Raw genomic sequence first — 17,538 nt, forward strand, 5'->3', positions numbered from 1 at the left:
AAGTAATGTGATAGCCAGTTTATACAGCAGAATCCCACATGTACATGAAAAGTAAGTATGTCCTGATGAAGGGTCTCGACCTGAAATGTCACCTGTTCATTTCCCAACATAGACACTGCTATAACTGTTGAGTTCCTCCAGCACTTTGTGTGTGACTCAAATAAATATCAAGTTTGTCTGTTCTTGTTAGTCATAGGCATCAGAAAAATGGTGGTGTTCTGAAGATAAAGACAAAAATGTGTCAAGTTCTTGTTAAATTGGAGTCAAAATTATTATTTTTCTTATAGTTTAACTTTATGCTTGTTCATGTTTTCATGTAATCAGCTGTTTGTAATTGCTCAGTGAATTTTCAGATATCATAGTACATCTGGTTGTGTATTTTTCTATCATTTTCAACCTGTGTCACACCAATTAATCTGTCTCATAGGTTGTTCCTTATCAATGGAATGTCTCTTATCTGTCTAGCTTGTACAAGTCAACCATGACTTTTGTTCTTTGCCTTGCTTTTCTCACTCTTTCTTTGTTCTCTTGTTCGTTCTTTGTTCAAATCACAGTGGAATAAGCTGGTTACTGTTTTTTTTTACGGACACTTAATTAAATGGCCATAACCACAAGTTTTATGCCTCAATTCTGACTTCTGAAGAGCCTTCTGGACTTTGAGGTCCAACGTTCTGAAGCTTTTTGAGAGAATACAAGAAATTGAGTCAATACCAGTCAAATTGCAGTGTCCCATTGATCACTTCAATTTCTGGACCAGTTAACTGACAGGTTATTATCTATCATACTATTGCTTGCCAAGTACAGAGGTACAAGTCTTTTGTCCTTGGCAGCTATGCAGGAGTGATTATGGAATTGGTGGCAACGACTTTTATGCGGTTTGCTGTTGAACATACTAGGTATGTGAATATTATACAGTGGGGGATTTGAGTAACTATTTGCAGAACTTCATTGAAGTCCAAAGTTAAAGGAAGCGAAATGCTTGGTATTTCTGGGTGTGTTGTGTTTCTGAGGCTGCTGCCCAAGGCCAGTACCAGAGAGCATTGGTACAATGAACCCTTAGGAAAACACCATCAGATTACTGAGGCCATTGTTCAACTGTTTGCACAATATAGCCTAAATATTATTGCAACGAATGGAGTTGTGCTGTCTTAACATCATTGCGTTTTTCTGATCGATATGTCCTGTCAGCCCAAAGTCAAATCTTTATTCCTCTCCATAGATATGCCTGACCTGCTGAGTTCCTCCAGCATTTTGTGTGCTACTCTGGATTTCCATTATTTGTAGAATCTCTTTTGTTTGTTCTCTTGCCATCTTTGCCTTTTCATTTTCTCTTGAATGCATTTTGTTGATCTCTTTGAATGTTACAAAATGATGGCTGGGTATGCGATAGGAACTTGAACCATTTAGCATTCCAAAGTGCCTGTATAAATGGTTATTTTGCAGATCAGTGAATAAACATAGCTGAAGATATCAAATAAAACATATATCTAATGGCAATCTTGATCTGAAAAATTAGAATGGTTGTTTGGTTGTCTTTGTGGAGTTTTTAAAATTGATTTTATTGTGTTTTGTATCTACTGTGAATGCCTGCAAGAAAATGAATCTCGGGGTAGCTTATGATTACATATACATACTTTGATAATAAATTTTATTTGAACTTTGAAGGATTAACTTTCTGAATTTAATTATTTTCAAGGTTATTGCTGTAATTTTAAATTAGTTATCTTCCAGCTTAGTGATGTAATTTTAAAGGGATTCTATTGGTCAGTTTGCATAATGTTTCTAATCCTTTTATGGCATTTTATAGTGTGCAAGCCTGCAGTAGTGGGGAATGCATTTTACAAACTACAAATGTAGGATCTGTTTGGATTACCCATTATCATTGTCTTCTGACGAATAAATGTTAACAAGTTTTCATAAATAATGAGTGTACAAAATTGAGGGGTAGGGATAGGGTAAATGCAAGCAGACTTTTCTCACTGAGGTTGGCTGAGACTGGAAATAGAGGTCATAGGTTAAGGATGAAGGGTGAAATATTTAAAGGAAAACCCTGGGAGAACTTCACTCAGAGGGTGATGTGAGTAAAGAATTGGCCGCCAGCAGAAGTAGTGGGTGTGGGTACAATTGCAACATTTAAGAGAAGCACATGTATGGGATGGGTATGGAGGGCCAGGATGGGGCAAGACGGAATAATAGTTCACCATAGAGTTAGTGGGCCGAAGGGCTGTAATGGTCTGACTCTATAATGTTGTCTAGATCCTCACCTGGACCTTATGGGTCACATGTGAGTTTTGATGAAGGTTTGTGGACTGTTTGCCTCAGATCACTGCTCGGTTCTACCGTAAGACACTGGCCAAGTGTTTAGTTGGTGAATGCAGCATAATTTATTCTCTCACCTTCCTGACCTTTGGCAGATCTTCCAGACCTACTGTTACAGCAGGGGGTCACAGTGAAGGAACACAGACATTTTTCACCAGCATTAAATTCTAAATTAGAATTTTTAAATATGTATTATGTTGACTTTATTGTTTTACTGAATAAGTGAACCTTTACACTGCATGTGATTTGCCTAATTGAGAATTCTGTGCCTTTCTACTTCCACAGCACTGCTGTCTCGACCTTCAAAGACTTTGAACTGGTGTCAGCTCAGCAGCACCCTGACACAGTGCTCCGGAGGCGGTTTAAAGACCGAGTGCAGCAGGCACGCAGAGCGAGCACAGATGTGGCAATAAGGCGGACCAGGAGACTGATAAAACTGGCAGTGATGGGTCTAACTGTAGCACTGGGAGCGGCGGCCTATGCAGTGGTCAATAGTGCATTGGAATGGGCACCGAAGTTTGAACTTCAACTCTTCCCGTGAAAAGCCACTTTATAAAACCCCGATCACGTGCTATGAGAGAGGGGCATGATTTTCTTTCACTGTCATTTCCTTTTAGCTTTGAATGCATCACTGAAGACTGGAAGCAGGTTATTCCACACATTCATTTAATGACTGGATGGACACAGGATTTTTTTTTTGGCTGCCACTTTGTGCGTGAATTGCATCAAGGATAAAGCTGCAATATATACCACCACTTTTATTTTTGAAACAAAATATTGGGCTATGACTTGTTTGAAAAATCTACTGCCTCAACGTGATCGATGTGAAGTTATGCCGCTGAGTTCTTATACGGCATGTCACTAATCTTGTTTACGTTACTGAAGAAAGGCGACTGCAATAATGGATGTGGGATGATGTGAGGTCATATTCTAGCAGGCATACTATTGTGCTACCTAGGGCAGTTTAATGGAAGAATTAACTTGTCTGCTCCCTAAAATAAGATTTAGAGCTTTTTAAGAAGTATTGGCGAAAGAATCGCGTTGGTTATGTGCAAACACTGATTTTTAACCCAGGTAGGAGTCTTACATCTTTACTGGTTAATAAAGCTGTTTCACTTGTTCCTCAACTAAATTTTGAGACATAATAGAGTAGAACACTTTTGTATAAGACGGTGACTAGAAGAGAACAGGTCCAGTGCCATCTCAAAAACTTGTTGAACTGTGCCTTGTTGTACATTTATTCCCCTGACTTATTTAACAAGAGCAGCATTTTCTCAAAATATGTAGAGCTGAAGACAGCAGATTTGATTTAATGTTTCTGAACTTTTGTAACCTCTGTCAGGCTGGCATTAGGGGGTGTTTGGCCAAGAGATCTTCAGACAGATTTCCAATGGAATAACTGAATTGGCTGAGCTGACCTTCCTTGAATGACCTGCCAACATTGACCGTTCGCAGTCATGAATAAAGAAGAGTCACTTTAGTTATTAAATTGACTTTGTTCCACAGCAGGTGTCAACACCTTAAAGGGGGAGGGTGATGGAAATAAAATGGGTTTCCTACAATCGGTTTAAACTAACTGAAGTTCCCAGTTCTTTCTGCCTTTCCATGTGGGTGACTCTGGTGATGACTTGGTGCAGCAAAAGATGCTGGTCACCTGACCACACCATTACACAAGGAGGATGAATGTGGACTGTCAGTGAGTCTCATTTTCTCAGGGTAGTTATACTTATTTTTGCATTTCACTACCATCCCCTAAACTGCCCTGCTTTTAACAATGCTTATCGGTACCATTATGACGAGATACCTCAACAGTAATCTGTGGGATGTTTTTCTTTTCTTCATTCTGCTACAAACCAAACAATCATTTTCAGTAAGTGCAAAAACACATCTTTAATTAACTCTTTATTGCAGATTATATCACTGTATGTCAATGTAAGCCTAGAATATTAGCTCAAAAGATTATTTGTTACTGATACCTGTTTAACGAATGTGACACAGGCAAATGGGCTACAAGCTAACTAATAAATAAATTTTTAAATATTTTAACTGTAGTATATTGCTGTCGGTGGCCTATGCCTCAGTAGGGGTGTTGGGCTTAACTAATTATATTGCAGCCTTAATACTGGTGTCAACAGGCACACTAACCTCACTAAAAGAGTTGTAACTTGTCTTGCTATCCCTTGTAAGACAAGTTACTTGAGATTTTGGCATGAAAGAGTTGTGTTCTGGATATGTTATTAGCTTTGATCAGCAATGTACAAATCTTTGCTTTATTTTCTGTAATTACAAGATTTTACTAATAATTTTGTGAAGATACCCAATATGCTTAATTTACAGAAATATTGGTGGTAAAATGGTTTTACTATAATGCTTTAATTTTCCTTTCATGTTTTCTTCTCGCTGTTGATGTCTCTGCAGATAAGCAATCTTTTCATTAGGGCTTGATTTCTAATCATGATGCCTCCACGAGCTGCTGCCTCAAGGAGCTAGCCATGGCTTTTTAAAAGGGGTGAATTCTGGTTGGAAGGAAACTTACTTCTCATTCATGGAATATGGATTATGTTTACAAAACTTTTATTTATTGTCAAGCTCTGACCTTATGAATGTGGTGGTGAGCTGTTGTCAGGCAGTATCTGTGGAAGAGGATAAACGGTCAGCGTTTTGGGCTGAGACCCTTCAGGCCTTGCTGAGGTCCTCCAGCATTCTGAGTGTGTTGCTCAAGAATTCCTTCCAGCATCTGCAGAATCACTTTTATTTATTTAGAGATACAGCACGGAACGGGCTCTTCTGGCCCAATGAGCCACATCATCCAGCAACCCACCTATGTAACTCTAGTCTAAGCACAGGACGATTTACAATCACCACTTAACCTACTAGCTAGTACATCTTTCAACTGTGTGAGAAGCCAGAGGAAGCCCATGCATTCACTGGCAGAGATGTGCAAACTCCTTGCTGATGGTGGTGGAATTGAACTCCGACATCCTGAGCTGTAATAGCGTCACGACAACTATTTCACTATCTTGGTGCCCACTTGTGTAAATGTCATCCACTACAGTAGTATTTGTAATGGTGTTCGCACGTACTGCAGCAGTATCTCACCACCCACTTCTCACTAAATGGGGTAAGCAATTGGTCGTGCCACTGGAGCCCATACTGCATAAGTGAAAACTAAACCTGTTCCTTCCATTCAAAATTCATCTCTACCAAAGGGGTGACTAGCACTTCAAGGAAGTAGCATTGGTAACTCTGATCTCACTTCACACACATATTCTCGTTTGTGCCTGTAGGTGTTAGTGACCCATGTTATCAGGCTTATCTTCCAAAACTTATTCTTGGTCCCTTCATTTATTACAGGTAGGAATGGAGATGGAAACTAAATCACTAGCTGTATATTTTAATAATACATTATTTTTGTCAGTCAAATGGTGACTTGATGACCAAATGTTGATATGCCTTGTTATATTACAATGACTGGCTTGAATGCTGGATGTGCAGTTTTAAAACTGAGACATTATTTTGTTTAGAAATACAGCACAGAACAGGCCCTTCTGGCCAGCAACCCATCTATTTAACCCTAGCCTAATCATGAAATTATTTAAATTGACTTACTAACCAGTGCATCTTTGAAATGTGGGTGGAAACCAGAGCACTCAGAGGAAACCCAAGTGCTCACAGGAAGAACGTACAAACTTCTTACAACGCTAGAATTGAACACCCAACTCTAATGCTGCTACCATGGCACCCAACTAGAGGGAGTAGACAGTACCTCATTTTAAGGCTGAAGTAATAATAAATCACAATACTATTCTGAACTGGAGTAGAATGGTTCCAGTGTTATGGCCAGTGGTGTTAGGAATATCTGCTTATCATCTGTTAAAAGCATTTCTTACATTACAATGGCAAGCGATTCCTTCATTGATCGTAAAGGGCTTTGGGCATTCTAAAAGGTGCTATATAAATTTGAGACTGTATTTTGTAATTCATTAATACAGAATTACATCACATTATAAATTTTAAAACAGAAGCAGCCATTAACATCCTTCTTTCATTGGGCAATCAGTCTTGAAACTGGATACAAAGATCTGTAAAATTAGCACCTGGTAATGTTTAATACAGGACTAAATCTAATAAAGCTTTCCTATTCAGATAATTTTGTTTGTGAATTGTAGTGAGATTTGTTTATACATTTGGACCTTTAATGGACAACCATTTTGTGAATCTTGCATTCCTTTTGTTCTATGTAATTTTACACCACATTTTCCCAGCTAAGTATAGATCATACCTCATTTTGTCAGTCAAATTTATGCATTAAAATTTGGTTTGTAGGTTGTTTCCCAGTTAGGTGTTTATTTGATATTAACTAAATTAGGTAATTTGCTTTTTGTATGTATAATATGGGATGAGATTGATCAACATCCCACTGATTACTACCTATACTCACTGTGTATACCTTGCTGGATCCGTAGATGCAGCCTGACCCGAGTTCCTCCAGCATTTTGCGTGTGCTGCTCTGGATTTACTTTACTTGTCACCAAACAATTGATACTAGAGCATACAATCATCACAGCGATATTTGATTCTGCACTTTGCGCTCCCTGAAGTACAAATCGAAGTAAATATAATAAAAAATTAAATTGTAAATCATAATTAGAAAATAGAAAAGGGAAAGTACGATAGTGCAAGTCAGGTCCGGATATTTGGAAAGGTACGGCCCAAATCCGGGTCAGGATCTGTTCAGCAGTCTTTTCACAGTTGGAAAGAAGCTGATCCCAAATCTGGCTGTACAAATCTTCAAGCTCCTGAACCTTCTCCAGGAGGGAAGAGGGACAAAAAGTGTATTGGCTGGGTGGGTCATGTCCTTGATTATCCTGGCAGCACTGCTCCAACAGCATGTGGTGTAAAGTGAGTCCAAGGATGGAAGATTGGTTTGTGTGATGTGCTGGGCTGTGTTCACGATCTTCTGCAGCTTCTTCCTGTCTTGGACAGGACAACTTCCATACCAGGTTGCGATGCACCCTAGAAAAATGGATTTCCAGCATCTGCAGAAACTCTTATGTTTCTAACCACCAATATTTTTTGGTCTCATTATCAAGAGGCATTCCCTGTATCCTATCCATCCCTCATGAGCCCACTGTAAATCTAATATGTTTACTCTTTTCCAATTCTGACAGTGTCTGCTCTTAAGTATTCACCTGGTTTCTCGTTCCACTGATGCTGTCTGACCCAAGTGTTCCCGACACTTCAGAAACATAGAAAACCTACAGCACAATACAGGTCCTTCAGCCCACAAAGCTGTGCTGAACATGTCCTTACCTTAGAAATAGCCATAGCCCTCTATTTTTCTGAGCTCCATGTACCTGTCCAGGAGTCTCTTAAAAGACCCTATCATTATCTGCCTCCATCACTGTCACCGGCAGCCCATTCCACACACTCACCATTCTTTGCATTTAAAAAAACCTTATCCCCGACATCTCCACTGTACCTACTTCCAAGCACCTTTAAAACTCTGCCTTCTCGTGCTAGCCATTTCAGCCCTGGGAAAAATCCTCTAACTAGCTACATGATCAATGCCTCTCAATCATCTTATACACCTCTATCAGGTCACTTCTCGTCCTCCATCACTCCAAGGGGAAAAAGGCCAAGTTCACTCAACCTATTGTCATAAGGCATGCTTCCCAATCCAGGCAACATCCTTGTAAATCTCCTCTGCACCCATTCTATAGTTTGCACATCCTCCCTGTAGTGAGGCAACCAGAAAGCTACCTTCCTTGCTAGAACCAAAATACATCGGAAGTTTTTCCTTTGGCCAAGGATTAGTGACTAACTACAGTGTTTTCCTACTGTTCCAGTCACTGACAGATTAGGCTGAAGCACTTGAACTGACCACTCTGTTGTGGAAGTTAGTTACTCACGGATAGAGCATAAGACCATAAAATTGAAACAAGAGGCTGAGAGAGAAGGAATCTCAGAGAGAAGTCGTTTTTTCACTGCCGGGGGAAAAGAGGCTAGACTGCACAGGCGCACAATGTAGAGTGCCAAAGGTTTAAAAAAAAGACACCATATCCAGCGGGCAGTGGAATGAGAGGGAGCAGAGTGGGACTGCTTTGCCTCAACAGGCAGAGGCAAGGGTAGGTTCTGGTAAGTTTTGTTTGTTTAGAGTAGAGAGAAAGCCAGGCAGGATGTTGGAATGGTCCTCTTGCAGGATGTGGGAGGTCACTGACAATGACACCTGTAAGAAGTGCATCCAGCTGCAGCTCCTAACAAACCGCGTTAGGGAACTGGAGCAGGAACTGGATGACCTCCGTATCATATGGGAGAATGAGGAGTTTATAGATAGTAGTTTCAGGGAAGTAGATATCGCCAAAGGTGCACCACACAGGTAACTGGGTTACCTTCAGGTGAGGGAAGGGGAAAGGGCAGGCAGAGCAGGGTTCCCCTTTGGCCATTCCCCTCAACAACAAATATACCGATTTGGATACTGTTGGGGAAGAAGCTGCGGCAGCCGGCTCTCTGGCACTGAGTCTGGTTCTGCAGTGCAGAAGGGAGGGGGTTAGAAGAGGAGAGCAGTAGTGATAGGGGACACGATAGTTAGAGGTACATTCAGGAGGTTTTGTGGTTGCGACAGAGACTCCCGGATGGTTTGTTGCCTCCCAGGTGCCAGGGTCAGGGATGCCTCTGATCGTGTGCACAGCATTCTTAAGTGGGAGGCTGTTCAGCCAGATGTCATGGTACACATTGGTACCAATGACTTAGGAAGAAAGAGTGAGGAGGTCCTGAAGAGTGAGTATAGAGAGCTTGGTAGGAAGTTAAATAGCAGGACCTCGAGGGTGGTAATCTCAGGATTGCTACCTGTGCCACGTGCCAGTGAGGGTAAGAACAGGATGCTCTGGAGGATGAACACATGGCTGAGGAACTGGTGTAGGGGGCAGGGTTTCAGATTTCAGGATCATTAGGACCTCTTCTGGGGCAGCTGGGACCTGTACAAGAGAGACGGGTTACACCTGAACTACAAGGGGACCAATATCCTTGCAGGGAGGTTTGTTAGTGCTATTGAGTGGGGGGGGGGGGGGGTGTTTAAACTAGATTTGCAGGAGGATGGGAGCCAGAGTAGATAGTGGAGTGGGGGTGAAAATAAATGATGTTAAAGATTCATCCAAAGTCACAAATAGAAGGGTTGTGTGTGGTGGTAATAATCTTCTGAGGTGTGTCCATTTCAATGCGAGGAGTATTGTGGAAAGGCTGACGAGCTGAGGGCGTGGATTGACACGTGGAATTACGGCATTATAGCCATTAGTGAAACTTGGCTACAGGAGGGGCAGGACTGGCAGCTTAATATTCCAGGGTTCCAATGTTTCAGACATGATAGAGACAAAGGGATGAAGGTGGGGGGGGGGGGGTGGCATTGCTAGTCAGGGAAAATGTTACAGCAGTGCTCAGGCAGGACAGATTAGAGGGCTTGTCTACTGAGGCCATATGTGTGGAGCTGAGAAACATGAACGGTATGACCACATTAATGGGCTTGTATTATAGACCACCCAATAGTCAGCGAGAATTGGAGGAGCAAATCTGCAGAGAGATAGCAGCCAACTGCAGGAAACAAAGTTGTGATAGTAGGGGATTTTAATTTTCCACATATTGATTGGGACTCCCATACTGTTAAACATCTAGATGGGTTAGAGTTTGTAAATGTGTTCAGGAAAATAGAGGTACCGACCAGAGAGGATGCAATATTAGATCTCCTATTAGGAAATGAGTTAGGACAGGTGACCTAAGTGTGTGTAGGGGAACACTTCTGTTCCAGTGATCATAACACCATTAGTTTCAACTTGGATCATGGATAAAGATAGATCTGGTCCTCGGGTTGAGGTTCTAAACTGGAAAAGGGTCAAATTTGAAGAAATGAGAAAGGATCTAAAAAGCATGGATTGGGACAGGTTGTTCTGTAGCAAAGATGTGATTGGTAAGTGGGAGGCCTTCAAAGGAGAAATTTTGAGAGTGCAAAGTGAATAAGAATAAGGAAACTTGGGTTATTGGAAGTCTGATAAAGAAGACAGATGTATGACATGTATAGGAGACAGGGAGCAAATAAGCTGCTTGAGGAGTATAAAAAGTGCAAAAAATACTTAAAGAAATCAGGAGGGCTAAAAGAAGACATGAGGTAGCTTTGGCAGTCAAGGTGAAGGATAATCCAAAGAGCTTCTACAGGTATATTAAGAGCAAAAGGATAGTCAGGGATAAAATTAGTCCTCTTGAAGATCAGAGTGGTTGGCTATGTATGGAACCAAAAGAAATGGGGGAGATCTTAAATGGTTTCTTTGTATCCGTATTTACTAAGGAAACTGGCATGGAGTCAATGGAAATAAGGCAAACAAGTAGGGAGGTCATGGAACCCATAAAGATTGAAGAGGAGGAGATGTTTGCTATCTTGAGGCAAATCAGAATAGATAACTCCCCAGTACCTGACAGGGTATTCCCTCGGACCTTGAAGGAGACTAGTTTTGAAATTGCAGGGGCTCTGGCAGATATATTTTAAATGTCAGTATCTATGGGTGAGGTGCCGGAGGATTGGAGGACAGCTTATGTTGTTCCATTGTTTAAAAAATCTCTAAAAGTAATCTAGGAAATTATAGGCTGGTAAATTTGACGTCGGTAGTAGGTAAATTATTGGAAGGAGTACTAAGAGATAGGATCTATAAGTGTTTGGATAGACGGGGACTTATTAGGGAGAGTCAACATGGCTTTATGAGTGGTAGGTCATGTTTAACGAATTTATTAGAGTTTTTTGAGGAGGTTACCAGGAAAGTGGATGAAGGGAAGGCAGTGGATGTCTACATGGACTTCAGTAAGGCCTTTGACAAGGTCCCGCATGGGAAGTTAGTTAGGAAGATTCAGTCACTAGGTATACATGGTGAGGTAGTAAATTGGATTAGACATCGGGAGAAGCCAGAGAGTGGTAGTGGAGGATTGCTTCTCTGAGTGGAGGCCTGTGACTAGTGGTGTGCCACAGGGATCAGTGCTGGGTCCATTGTTATTTGTCACCTATATCAGTGATCTGGATGATAATGTGGTAAATTGGATCAGCAAATTTGCTGATGATACAAAGATTGGAGGTGTAGTGGACAGTGAGCAGGGTTTTCAAAGCTTGCAGAGGGATTTGGACTAGCTGGGAAAAATGGGCTGAAAAATGACAGATGAAGTTTATTACAGAAGTGTGAAGCTTTGCACTTTGGAAGGACAAACCAAGGTAGAACATACAAGGTAAATGGTAAGGCACTGAGGAGTGCAGTAGAACAGAGGGATCTGGGAATACAGATACAAAATTCCCTAAAAGTAGCGTCACAGGTAGATAGGGTCATAAAGAGAGCTTTTGGTACATTGGCCTTTATAAATCAAAGTATGAGAGTTGGAATGTTATGGTGAGGTTGTATAAGGCATTGATGAGGCCCAATTTGGAGTACTGTGTGCAGTTTTGGTTGCTGAATTACAGGAAGGATATTAATAAGGTTGAAAGAGTGCAGAGAAGGTTTACAAGGATGTTGCTGGGACTTGAGAAACTGAGTTACAGAGAAAGGTTGAATAGGTTAGGACTTTATTCCCTGGAGTGTAGAAGAATGAGGGGAGACTTGATAGAGGTGTATAAAATTATGATGGGTATAGATAGAGTGAATGCAAGCAGGCTTTTTCCACTGAGGCTAGGGGAGAATAAAAACAGGACGTGGGTTAAGGGTGAAGAGGGAAAAAGTTTAAAGGAAACATTAGGGAAGAAAAGAATTGGGCCATTCAGCCCATTAGGTCTGTTCCATCATACTATCATAGCTAACTTATTACCTTTCTCAGTCTTATTCTTCTTCCCATAACTTTTCACATCCTTATTAATCAAGAACCTATTAACCTCCATTTTAAATATACCTAATGATTTGGCCTCCATAGCAGTCTGTGGCAATGAATTCCAGAGTCACCATCCACTGGCCAAAAAGATTCCTTCTCAACTGTTCTAAAGGGGCATCCTCCTATTCTGAGGCTGTGCTTTCTGGTCCCAGACACTCCCACTATAGGAAACATCCTCTCCATGTCCACTATATTGAGGCCTTTCAATATTTGTTTGGTTTTACTGAAATCCTCTTTCATTCTTCTAAACTCCAGCAAGTATATAGCAGTATTAAATTAGTCTCTTGCAAGTCTCCAGACACCAGCACAGTACCTTGAGCATTATTTATTTAGAGATACAGTGCAGAACACGCCAGCAACCCACCTACTTCATCCTAACCTGATCATGTGAACACTTACAATGACCAATTGACTTACGAACCAGTAAGTCTTCATAATGTGATACGAAACTGAGGCAAACACGTGGTCACAGGAAGAACATGCAGACTCTTTACAGACATCGGCAGGGATTGAACCCAGGTTATTGGTGGGTAAAACATTAAGCTAATAGCTACACTACCATGCCACCTATATTCTACCATGACAATCAAATACCTGAGGAACTATGGAAATCAGCTAGCAGATAATCTCACTGACATCTTCAACATCTCCCTGAGCAGCGCCACTGTTCCAATGTGCTTCAAGGCCGCCACTATCGTTCCCATGCCGACAAAGTCTTCAGTGTCCTGCCTAAATGACTACCGTCCTGTTGCACTCACATCCATCACCATGAGGTGTTTCGAGAGGCTCGTCATGAGGCATATCAAGACCCTGCTGCCCCCCTCACTGGACCCCCTGCAGTTTGCATACCGTCCCAACCGCTCAACAGATGATGCCATTGCCACCACCCTCCACCTGGACAAAAAAAAGACTCGTACATTCGAATGCTGTTCATAGACTTCAGTTCAGCATTCAACACAATCATCCCTCAGAAACTGATTGGAAAGCTGAGCCTACTGGGCCTGAACACCTCCCTCTGCAACTGGATCCTAGACTTCCTGACTGGGAGACCTCAGTCAGTCCGGATCAGGAGCAGCATCTCCAACACCATCACACTGAGCACGGGGGCCCCCAGGGCTGTGCTCAGTTCATTGCTGTTCACTCTGCTGACCCATGACTGTGCTGCAACACACAGCTTGAACCACATCATCAAGTTCGCCGATGACACGACCGTGGTGGGTCTCATCAGCAAGAACGACGAGTCAGCTCACAGAGAGGAGGTGAAGTGGCTAACGGACTGGTGCAGAACCAACAACCTGTCTCTGAATGTGAACAAAACAAAAAAGATGGTTGTTGACTTCAGGAGGGCACAGAGCGACCACTCCCCGCTGAACATCGACGGCTCCTCAGTAGAGATCGTTAAGAGCACCAAATTTCTTGGTGTTCACCTGACGGAGAATCTCACCTGGTCCCTCAACACCAGCTCCATAGCAAAGAAAGCCCAGCAGCGTCTCTATTTTCTGCGAAGGCTGAGGAAAGTCCATCTCCCACCCCCCACATTCTCAACACATCCTACATAGGTTGTATTGAGAGCATCCTGAGCAGCTGCATCACTGCCTGGTTCAGAAATTGCACAATCTCGGATCGCAAGACCCTGCAGCAGATAGTGAGGTCAGCTGAGAAGATCATTGGGGTCTCTCTTCCCACCGTCATGGACATATACACTACACGCTGCATCCACAAAGGAAGCAGCATTATGAAGGACCCCATGCACCCCTCATACAATCTCATCTCCCTCCTGCCATCTGGGAAAAGGCTCTGAAGCATTCGGGCTCTCACGACCAGACTATGTAACAGTTTCTTCCTCCAAGCTATCAGACTCCTCAATACCCAGAGCCTGGACTGACACCTTGCCCAACTGTCCTGTTTATTACTTATTGTAATGCCTGCACTGTTTTTGTGCACTTTACGCAGTCCTGTGTAGGTTTGTAGTCTAGTGTAGCTTTGTGTTGTTTTTTACGTAGTTCAGTCTAGTTTTTGTACTGTGTCATGTAACACCATGGTCCTGAAAAACGTTGTCTCATTTTTACTATGTACTGTACCGGCAGTTATGGTCGAAATGACAATAAAAGAGACTTGAGGAGTTGACTTGAAAATGCTATTTGCTGCATTTATCAGGGAACAGGGAAAGGTTGGTGGATGAATGGGAATAGATATTTTAAGTGCATTTTGGAGTTTCTTTATTAGATTGGAATTATACATGTTGAGAAGTGAATCAGAATGACAGAAACAAGATAATCCATTTTTAAATGTGCGCTGAATCTCAGCTTTGTACTTTTCATGACTTGCTACATTTCTAGAGTTTCCACAGAAGCATGTTAACTCCATTTTTGAGACTTACCTTTCTCCGATTTAAAGGGATGAGACTGATCAATCACCTTGCTTTTTTTAAAAAAAATATATAATACATTATTATAATTGATTTCCTTAACACCCAGCTATGAGGTCACCAACTTGGTGCTTGGGAAACAGCACTATACATTGCCTTCACTTCATCTCACTTTAAATCTTAGCTACTTATGGCAAGATGCTCCATCCTGTGCACCTCTGCTCAATTTGCACTCTGCTCCCGGTGGACAGTGATAACACTTCACAAGTTCAGTATCTAGTTCACGGTGCCAATCGTTCAGCTTTAGTACAAGCGGCTGGGAACGGCACCGTGCTCCATTGTTCTTCCCCAACCTCTGCCACTGCACGTGTAGGAGATGTTTCAGTCAGTTACAGAGATACAGGAAAATAATGCTTTGGAAATCTTTAGTTATAATTATTCGGATGCAGTAGAACGTTTTCTCCCCCAAAATATTGAAGCCAGTACTTTCAAATTAGACTTGCGTTTATCTGGATTCCAACAAATTAGAATGTTGCCATGGTTTTAATTTCCTTTAGAGCTGAGAATACGTGTCCAGCAGAATCTAGTCTCAAGTACACTGGTGTTGCATTTAGTACACAGGGGATCAGTGGCAGTTCTGACATTTGGGATGACATGGTACACCATTGACACGGCAACGGCATCCTCCACTGTTGTCACCACTCCCCTGAAACAAATGCGAAAAATAAATTAAATCTACGCACAGACAAACTAAATACAATCAAAGTATAAATACTTAGTCATAAAGCACAAGATGTGGTATGCTGTATGCTTCTGTTTCTTATGCTTGACTAAATTAGATGTTCTAGAGATGATTTAAATTAGTAAATGTTCTTCCTGTAAGATATAGGACCAGAATAAGGCTATTTGGCCCTTCAAGTTTTCTCCACCATTCAATCATTTTTTTCCCTCCATAAGTGTTGCCTGGCAGTTCCTCCAGCATTTTCTGTGGTTTGCTCAGATTTCCAGCATCTGCAGAATCTCTCGTATTTAAGACTGTTTTAAAACCCTATTTTCCCACTTTCTCTTTGGGACCCCTTAGCATCAAGAACCTATCAATATACATACGCCTTAAGTACACCCAATGACTTTGCCACAGTGGAGGGAGTTCCACAGATTCTTCACCCTCTGAAGAAATTCCTCCTCACCTCAGTTGTAAATTTGTTTGGAAAAGAACAGTGGCAGAGCAACAATGGCTGAAATTTCTGGAAGCAATTCAGAAGGCATGGGATATACACGTACCAAGGAGGAAGTAGTATTCTAAAGGCACGATGACACAACCATGGGAATTCAAAGCCAAAGAAAGGGTACATAATAAAGCAAAAATTAGTGGAAAGTTAGAGGATTATGAAGCTTTTAAGTATGAATAGAAGGCAATTTAAAAAGTCATTAAGGGAAAGATGGAATATGAAAGTAAGCTAGCCAATAACGTTAAAGAGGATATTGTTACGAATGAGGAGCAACTCTGATGGGCAGAAGGGTACAGAATTGCCAATGCCCGCCCCCCCACCTTTTTGAGAATCGCAAGATCGCTATTATTTTGGGTCTGATACCCAGGAAATGAGAGAGAAACAACGCCAGAATACACAAGGTGGAATGTCTCCTATTGACAAAGAGAGAGATTACTGCTATTGTCTCTTGAAAGAGGAATTGTGTATTGAGTACTGTACTATTCATTGAAACCCCTCAGGGTCAACCAGAGTGGTCTGGTTGAGGGATTGCATCATCCCAACCTGATTGACACCTGAGACCCCGTGAGTGAGGATAAAAGTAGGGTCTGGGGAACACCCCTCAGACGCACCAGGAGAGGCACTACGAGACCGGTGGGGGCTTGTGTGTGTGTCCACCCTTGCCTGGGTGACGAGTCCTCCATGGAACGGTCTAGCTAAAGGATGGATACGGATCAAGATCGTACAAGAAAAGTCGGCAAGTTTTTCTCTCTCTCTCTCTCTCTCTCTCTCCAGCAATTGCAACACAGTGATCAACAACGACTGCAGCCTGTATGAACTGAACTGAACTTTATATTTCCATCGGACAATTCATTATCCCCAGACAACGATAGAGCTTATTTCTTATTGATTATTATTATACCCGCGCTTTTAGGTTTAGTATTGACAACGTATATTATCTGTATATTTGCATTGATATTATTTTTGTGTATTTTTACTAATAAATACTGTTAAAAATACTATCATCAGACTTCAACGGCTACTCCTATCTTTGCTGGTAAGACACCCAGTTACAGGGTTTGTAACAATATCAAAAAAATTTTCAGATACAGGAAGTGAAAAAGAGGGGCGAGTGTGGTTGTCGGACTATTGGAAAATTATGCTGGAAAGGGAGTAGAGGGGGGGAATAAGGAAATGGTAGACAAACTGAGTAAGTATTTTGCATCAGTCTTCACTGTGGAAGATACTAGGAGTATGGTGGAAGTTCCAGGTGTCAGGGGGGCATTAAGTGTGTGAAGTTACTATTATTAGGGAGAAGGTTCTTGGGAAACTGAGAAGTCCAAAGGTAGACAAGTTACCTGGACCAAATGGTGTACACTGCAGGGTTCTGAAAGAGGAGGCTGACAAGATTATGGAGGCATTAGTAATGATCTTTCAAGAATTGCTAGATTCTGGAATGGTTCCAGAAGACTGGAAAAGTGCAAATGTCATTCCACTCTTCAAGAAGGGAGAGAGGCAAAAGAAAGGAAACTATAGGAAACTATAGACTGACCTCAGTGGTTGGGAAGATCATAGAGTCTATTGTTAAAATGTGGTTTCAGGGTACTTTGAGGCAATGATAAAACAGGCCACAGTCAGTATGGCTTCCTCAAGGAAACATCTTGCTGTACAAATCTGTTAGAATTTTCTGAAGAAATAATAAGCAGGATAGACAAAGGAGAATTAGTTGACGTTCTGCACTTGAATTTTCAGAAG

At 41.7% G+C, this 17,538-nt stretch overlaps 2 protein-coding genes across 7 annotated transcripts in view; one reads left to right on the forward strand and one right to left on the reverse strand.

Moving 5' to 3' along the window:
• tbc1d20 (TBC1 domain family, member 20) overlaps positions 1 to 6,577 on the forward strand; it is a 63,076-nt gene extending 56,499 nt beyond the window's left edge. The window contains exon 8 of the mRNA XM_059980938.1: positions 2,605 to 6,577. Within this exon, the coding sequence (XP_059836921.1) occupies positions 2,605 to 2,860 (256 nt within the window). The 3' untranslated portion in view covers positions 2,861 to 6,577. The remainder of the gene's footprint in view (positions 1 to 2,604) is intronic.
• An 8,563-nt stretch (positions 6,578 to 15,140) lies between these two features.
• Positions 15,141 to 17,538, reverse strand: part of rbck1 (RanBP-type and C3HC4-type zinc finger containing 1) — a 61,361-nt gene continuing 58,963 nt past the window's right edge. For all 6 annotated transcript variants that reach the window (XM_059980941.1, XM_059980947.1, XM_059980946.1 and 3 more), the window contains one exon: positions 15,141 to 15,281. In XM_059980941.1, the coding sequence (XP_059836924.1) occupies positions 15,201 to 15,281 (81 nt within the window). In that variant the 3' untranslated portion in view covers positions 15,141 to 15,200. The remainder of the gene's footprint in view (positions 15,282 to 17,538) is intronic.

The sequence above is a fragment of the Hypanus sabinus genome, chromosome 9 (genome assembly GCF_030144855.1).
Source record: "Hypanus sabinus isolate sHypSab1 chromosome 9, sHypSab1.hap1, whole genome shotgun sequence".
NCBI lineage: Eukaryota > Metazoa > Chordata > Chondrichthyes > Myliobatiformes > Dasyatidae > Hypanus > Hypanus sabinus.